This window comes from Myotis yumanensis, unplaced genomic scaffold (genome assembly GCF_028538775.1).
Source record: "Myotis yumanensis isolate MYYU_CA2020_CCGP unplaced genomic scaffold, mMyoYum1.0.hap1 SCAF_17, whole genome shotgun sequence".
NCBI lineage: Eukaryota > Metazoa > Chordata > Mammalia > Chiroptera > Vespertilionidae > Myotis > Myotis yumanensis.
The window spans coordinates 17,488,504-17,496,195 of record NW_027223768.1 but is presented as its reverse complement, the minus strand read 5'-3'; the positions used below and the strand labels follow the sequence as shown (position 1 = coordinate 17,496,195).

At 52.1% G+C, this 7,692-nt stretch overlaps 1 protein-coding gene across 1 annotated transcript; it reads left to right on the top strand.

The window, feature by feature from the left end:
- MYOC (myocilin) lies at window positions 1–4,743 on the top strand (the record flags this gene model as incomplete). The annotated part of the gene is given in 3 exon segments (XM_070397104.1): window positions 1–85; window positions 88–123; window positions 3,371–4,743. Coding segments are annotated over 3 exon segments (906 nt in total), but the record flags the coding sequence as incomplete, so codon positions are not given.
- Between the last annotated feature and the right edge of the window lie 2,949 nt (window positions 4,744–7,692).

The following is a 7,692-nucleotide window of genomic DNA, read 5'->3' as shown; positions in this document are numbered from 1 at the left end:
TCTGGGTGGAATCCGGAGAACGTGGACTTCCAGGAACTGAAGTCAGAGTTAACCGCGGTTCCTGCTTCCCGAATCTTGAAGCAGAGTCCGCCTGCCACCCCGGGAGTGCCGGCGGGGACACTGGTATGTAGTTAAGTGTGTTCTCTTCCCCGTCCTCACGTGGTCTTCATCTGCGTCCAGTCCCGTGTGCTCCTTCCTCCAGGGCAAATCCGACTTCCCCCCCAAGGTCTGTGTCCTGTCACCCACACTGGGGATCACGGGCCGGGCCGGGCTGGGCTGGGCCTGGGAAGATGGGAGATGTGTCTGTTTCACCCATGCGATTGTCACCTTGGCTTGATTACTCACGAACAATGAAGTTTTTCAGTGGATTTTTCATATCTCATCTCAGGGCCAGACAGACACCATTGACCACACAGGCTGTCACTGAACTTGGGGTCCTTAGGAAGCGTACAGTGACCCCACTTGAAGGTGTCCCGAGAGCCTGACGTTAAGACAAAGACTGCGGTTTTCAGAAACGGTGACTCTCCGTGTTCTTGACAATAATTGCTAGCACTGCAGGTCATGCCTGGGGATGGGGCACTTGGAAATATTCAAAATCCCATTCCCTGAGATACGAGCACCTTCTCTAAGGAAACTGAAGGCTCCTCGTCAAGTACAGAAACTTAGGATTCTGCTAAATCTAAGTTTCTAACCACCCTCGTCATTGCGTGTTTAAAATCATATTCAGATTTTATTGTATGAAAATGATGCCTGAAATATAGGGTCCATCAGTCAGGGCTTGTAAAACTCTAGCGATTATTCTAATGACACCAATTTTTGTATTTTCTTATTTTTTTTTTTTAATTAAATCTTTATTGTTCAGATTATTACATTTGTTCCTCTTTTTCCCCCCCATAACTCCCCTCCTTCCAGCTCCCACCCCACCCTCCACCCTCACTCCCCACCCCACTGTGTTCATCCATAGGTGCATGATTTTTGTCCAGTCACTTCCCGCATCTCCCACACCCCCTTTTCCCCCCAAGAATAGTCAGTCTATTCCCTTTCTATGTCCCTGATTCTATTATAATCACCAGTTCATTCTGTACATCAGGTTATTTATTCACTTGATTCTTAGATTCATTTGTTGATAGATGCATGTTTGTTGTTCATAATTTGTATCTTTACCTTTTTCTTCTTCTTCCTCTTCTTAAAGGATACCTTTCAGCATTTCATATAATACTGGTTTGGCGGTGATGAACTCCTTTAGCTTTTCCTTATCTGTGAAGCTCTTTATCTGACCTTCAATTCTGAATGATAGCTTTGCTGGATAAAGTAATCTTGGTTGTAGGTTCTTGGTATTCAGCACTTTGAATATTTCTTGCCATTCCCTTCTGGCCTGCAAAGTTTCTGTTGAGAAATCAGCTGACAGTCGTATGGGTATTCCCTTGTAGGTAATTGAGCCTCTTTCTCTTGCTGCTTTTAAGATTTTCTCTTTGTCTTTTGCTCTTGGCATTTTAATGATGATGTGTCTTGGTGTGGTCCTCTTTGGATTCCTTTTGTTTGGGGTTCTCTGCGCTTCTTGGACCTGTAAGTCCATTTCTTTCTCCAGATGGGGGGAAGTTTTCTGCCATTATTTCTTGAAATAGGTTTTCAATATCTTGCTGTCTCTCATCTTCTGGCACTCCAATAATTCTGATATTAGTCCGCTTAAAGCTGTCCCAGAGGCTCCTTACACTATCTTCACACTTTCGGATTCTTTTTTCATTTTGCTTTTCCAATTGGGTGTTTTTTGTCGAATCTTTGGTTTGATTATTGTGCTCCTCTGGTCTGCTATTGGGTATAATATTCTTTATTTCAGTCCGTGTATGCTTACTTTCTAATTTCTTTATCGTAGCATCGAGGGTCTCATTAGTTTTCGTGAGGCTCTGCACAAATTTATGGCAAGCCCTCAAAATTGCGATTCTTAGCTCCATATCCTCCATTTCTGTCATGTTTTTTTGTCTCCGCATCTTTTATGCTTTCTTGGTGCACCCCCCTTGTGGTCTCTGTGCGCAGTCTTGTTCTAGCCAAGCCTTAATTGTTGTAGTTAACACTAGAGGGATTTGACCACCAGGCCGACTGGCTATAGGAATCAGCTGTATGGAAAACGTCTGCCTTCTGGGGAGGCGCTAATCCAGCCTTTGCCTGAGGCGATCGGCAAATGGCTGTGCGCAGGGTTTGGGCGGGGCGGGCTCAACAGGGCGGGCGGAGGGAGCAGTTATGGTCACGCTCAGTCCCGTTCCCAGAGGCTCTGCTTCTCAGAACCCCGGCAGCCGCTGCAAACCTCGGAGAGAAAGCTGCCCTCAGGTTCCAACTGATGCCGGATAATCCCGCTTCTCCTGTTTGAGTCTGGGTCCCTAGAGACTCGCCCGGATCTGGAGCCCAGAGTCTGAGACTCACTCCCGACAGAAAACGACAACCGCGCCCTCAGCCACCAGCCCGCTTTGCGCGCGCACCTCGGTACCTTTGTATTTTCCACACTGCGCCGCCTCTGAGCCTCGATTTGCTCTTCTCTTTCCTTCTAGTTGTAGAGTCTCTCTTCAGCCAGCCTTCCTGTGGTTCTGGGTGATGTCCGTTCAGTCTTTTAGTTGTATTTTTGAAATGGTTGTTTGCGGCAGCGGTCTCCGGTGTTTACCTACGCCGCCATCTTGGTCTCCTCCAATTTTTGTATTTTCTTTGTTTTTAAATAACAAGGTGAATCAGACATGAGCATCATAAAGAATAATACAGTGCACACACATGCGGCCCTGGCCAGGGCGAGTCGAATATGACAAATACAGCCCGGAGCCCCGGGGCAGCCTCTGTCAAGGTTCAGTTCCGACCACGAACAATCACAGCCTGTACTGGCCGTTTCCTCTAACCAAGCGCCGACCATGTCTAATGACACTGGAGACTTACAGCAGCCCCTCTACCAGTGGTCCTCCACCTTCTGGCCCTTTAAATACAGTAGTTCCTCATGTGGTGACCCAACCATAACATTATTTTCGTTGCTACTTCATAACTGTCATGTTGCTACTGTTCTGAATCGTCATGTCAATATCTGATATGCAGGATGGTCTTCGGCGACCCCTGTGAAAGGGTCGTTCGACCACCAAAGGGGTCGCGACCCACAGGTTGAGAACCGCTGCCCTCTACCCAAAGCACTATCATTATCCCCTGGACCAAGGAGAGAACAGAGGCCGAGTTGGCAAAGTAACCGACTGAAAGCCCCGCAGCCCGCAGGTGGCGGAGCCAGGATTTAAACCCGGGCGGTCAGTCTCTGGGCTCCTTCCTGGCTTGTGCCGGCTCCACAAGGCGGAGAGACGACGGTGAGTCCGTGTGTTTTGTGTGTTGTTTGTTTTTAATTCACCAGGATGCGGAGAGCTGGTTTGGGTGGGAGAGCCCGTGACTCTGCGAACAGCTGAGACCATCACGGGCAAGTACGGGGTGTGGATGAGAGACCCCAAGCCCGTCTACCCCTACACGCAGGAGACCACGTGGAGGATCGACACGGTGGGCACCGGCATCCGCCAGGTGTTTGAGTACAGCCGCCTCAGCCAGTTCTTGCAGGGCTACCCCTCCAAGGTGCACGTGCTGCCCCGGCCGCTGGAAAGCACGGGCGCCGTGGTCTACGGGGGGAGCCTCTACTTCCAGGGGGCCGAGTCCAGGACGGTGGTCAGGTACGAGCTGAACACCGAGACTGTGAAGGCCGAGAAGGACATCCCGGGAGCCGGCTACCACGGCCAGTTCCCGTATTCCTGGGGCGGCTACACGGACATGGACCTGGCCGTGGACGAGTCGGGCCTGTGGGTCATCTACAGCACGGAGGAGGCCAAAGGCGCCATCGTCCTGTCCAGGCTGAACCCCGAGAGCCTGGAGCGTGAGCAGACCTGGGAGACGAACATCCGGAAGCAGTCCGTGGCCAACGCCTTCGTCATCTGCGGCACCTTGTACACCGTCAGCAGCTACTCGTCGCCCGATGCCACTGTCAACTTCGCGTATGACACGGGCACGGGGAGCAGCAAGGCCCTGGCCATCCCGTTCAAGAACCGCTACAAGTACAGCAGCATGATCGACTACAACCCCCTGGGGAAGAAACTCTTCGCCTGGGACAACTTCAACATGGTCACCTACGACGTCAGGCTCTCCGAGGTGTGAGAGGCAGGCACGCTGGGTCAGGAAGGGCCGCGGGAGAGGGCGTCCGGGGGTCCCCAGGGGCCGGCCAGCCAAAGCCCAGCAGCTGTCCTCTGCGTCCCGCGCTTTCGAGAATCCAGGAGAACGCGCCCCCTCGCCGTCACTGCGGCTGACGGCGGGAATAGCCATCCGGGCACTTAGTTTCCTAATAGATACTAGTAGATATGCTTGTCTTTTGTCAGCTCTTAAAGGGGCGTTTAGCCAACATCGTTGGAGTTCCCTGGTGATTTGGGGCAAAAGCTGTCACGTGCAGTCGTTTCTTCGTGAAAACCACAAGGCTTTTTATAAGTGGCCTCCCCTGGCTCACGAGGGTGTTTGGAGAAGAGTTTGGGGAAACGGGCTGGGATCCAGGTGGACGCCGGGGCCACCCCTGCGCTCGCGTGCAGTGAGGTTCACACAGGCCACCATGAGAGCAGCCCTTGGGGGGTTGGGGGGCGGGCAGGAAGCTCTGTGGCCAGCACTGAACTGGTGTAAGATGCACTGACTCTAGCTGCTTCTCATGCTTCAGGTAGAGAGCAGGCGGGCGTGACATACCCTTTGCTCGTGCAATAAAACGATCGCACATGCCATCCTCCTCGGATATTGTGGGGTATTTTGCATAAGAGACGAGTATACAGATTCCAACCATCAGAGAATTCCTTTGGGTTGGCAGCTGGGATGGCAGGATGCTCAAGGTGTGTGTGTGGGGGCGGGGGGGTGTTTGTGTGTGTGTGTGGTGTGTGTGTGTGTGTGTGTGTGTAACAGAGGTGTCACCCAGGATGACACCTGGCAAACACTGGAACATACACCTTCCCAGGCCCATCTCCTGGCCCTCTTGGTCCTTCCAGAATCAACTTTTCATCTTTCCTCAGCTCACCCTCTTTTCACCCTAACTCCACTTTGGTTCTTATTTGCTGGCATGAGTTTCATAAACCACCATGTCAGGTAAGCAAGCCTTACAGGGTTGTTTTTTAATAACTGAACTTAATGGGCAGAACACCTTCTCTTGGCAGTTCCGCTTGGACTCTGTTCCGTTAGCTTTTTCAGTCAAGTCAGGGGTTTCCTCTTTGCCATTCTCTTCAGGGTGGCCCTTGTGGTTGAGATAAGCGAGGGAGGGGGCGCCCAGCAGTAGGGGAGGCTCCAGGCAGAGCTAGTTACTCATCACACCTGGTCTTAGTCACCAGCACAGATCCCAGTGCTGGCTGCTGACACAGTATGTCCAAGCCCAGTTCCAGCTCTGGCCTCCAGCCCGTCGGCTCACTGTGTTTCTCTAGCCCGTCCTGTGTCCCACCGGGGACACCGGCACGTGTCAGAGCTCTCCTGTGTCGTCAGACACTCAGGGTGCTCGGGCCCTTTCCCCCAGATACAGCTCAGGTTCCCCTGGTTTTCCTGCTGGTGAAGAGTCACTTCTCTTGAAACTTTGCCACCAACACATGCTTTACCCAGAACAAGCAGACGTTGCTTCTGCTTTCTCATGCCCCAAACTATCTGGGACCCAAAGGCATGTCAAGAACACTCTAGAATTTATGCTCCTTTTTCCTCTCTGGGGTTCCCTGGCTTCCCCCACACTCACCCCCGACACACACACACACACACACAGCTGCTCCTGTCCACGTCCCCGTGGCCTTTTTCCTCGATTACTCTGAAGTGTGTGCTCCCTCCCCATTCGACCCAAGCTCCACTCAGCGGCCAGTGAGGCCCACTGAAACGCAAGCCACACCGTGCCTCTCCTTTCCTGAACACACCACCCCCCCACAACGACTTCCCATTTCACAAAAAATCACAAGCAGAGTCCTTGCCAAGCCCCCCACCCCCCACCCCGCACTGTGACTGCATCTTCTAATGTCCCCCGATTCCTTCCACTCCAGCCAAGCCCTAGCCACCTACTGTCCTTTGAACAACCAGGCACACTTGGGTCCTCAGGGCTATGCGCTGGCCCTTCCCGCTGGCCCTGATGCCCACGCACCAAACTCCATCACTGTCCCCAAGTCCTTAGTCAGACGTCACCTTCCTAGGGTGCCCTCCCCAGACCACCGTATCTAAGTTCGCGACTGCTGCCTCCTCTGCCACCTCTGATATTCCTTACCCTGTCGTCCTATTTTAGAACGGTCCCCGCATCATCCCCAACACGATACAGTCCACTGTTGACACTGTACACGCTTTTCCGCACTCAAGTGTGAACTCATGGGTGCAGGCCTGGGTCACTCTGTTCAACGATGTGTCCCTGGGGCCCTGCCCAGCTGGCATAGGACATCCTCAAATGAGCAGAAAGAAACCACCCTGAAACTGACTCAGAAACAGCGGGAAATAAAACCACCCCAAGAGTTCGTCCGTTCGCCCTTCTCCCCGTCCCCCTCCTTGTGCCGAGGCTGCATTGACCGTGGCCATGGACAGGCCCCTTGGCCTCCGGCCCAGACACCTGCCCGACAGCACCATCCAGTGTGGTAGCCACCAGCCTCGAGTCACTACCGGGCTGTTGAAATATGGTTAGTGCGACTGAGGAAGTAAATTTTCTATTTTATTTCATTTTAATGAATTTATGTGGCTAGGCTAGTGGCTACGCTATTGGACAGCACAGGTCTGTTTCCTCCTGGGACTGAGATGACGTCCTGTGTGGGACCGCAGCGGACAATGCCAGGTGCCCATGGTGCACCCCCCACGCCCCGGACGCCCGTTGCTGCAGCAACCACAGGTGAGGAACCTGACTTCTACACCAACACCACAGCCGCTGGCTATGCGCGGTGCAGGCGGGACCGGAGCACATGTTAAGGGCCAGCGTGGTGAGAGAACACCTACCAAGACTCTATGAAGAAGGGGATGATATGAAAGGTGGCACCTAAGGACGTTTCCCACACGATCACATTTGTGATGCTCTCAGGCTGTTGAGAGAGCCGTGGGAATCCTTCCTGGTGCTTTGGGATCAGTGGGAGCCTGGAGTTTGGAGTCTGAGTAATACACTTCTCCCCAGTGAGGTCCCTGCTCTCGGCTGCTATTCAATCCTTCTGTTACTGAGCTTGAAATTCACTTAAATCTCCTAGGAGCAAACTTTAAAAATATTGCCCATATATGTGAAATGCCACCCGCCTTGCAACAGTGCCGGAGATGCGATGCAGCTCCCTTAGGCCACAGGCCATAAACTTGCCATGTCTCAGGCTGTTTCGAAAATCCAAACACCTCAGGGTTCTCTGGAGCTCGGAATCAAAAGTCTCAGAGGCCTGGGCTTGTCATCATCCAGATTTAGTAACAAACATTGAGGCCTGATTACTTTTTTTAATTGTTTTTTTAAATTCAAACAGCATGACTGAAATTAAAGATAAATATATACACATATCAGAGACGTGGCTTGAAGAACCAAAGATGACTCTATGGCATTTGTGAGGATAACAAAGGGCAGCAGTGGGTGAGGAGAAGAAAACAGGAAAGAAAGAACAGAGACCTTCCATGACAACCCAAGGCCTCCCCCAAACCGTCCTCTGGGTTTTATGTCCAAGTCCATTTCAAAACGACTGACGTATTGCGTGC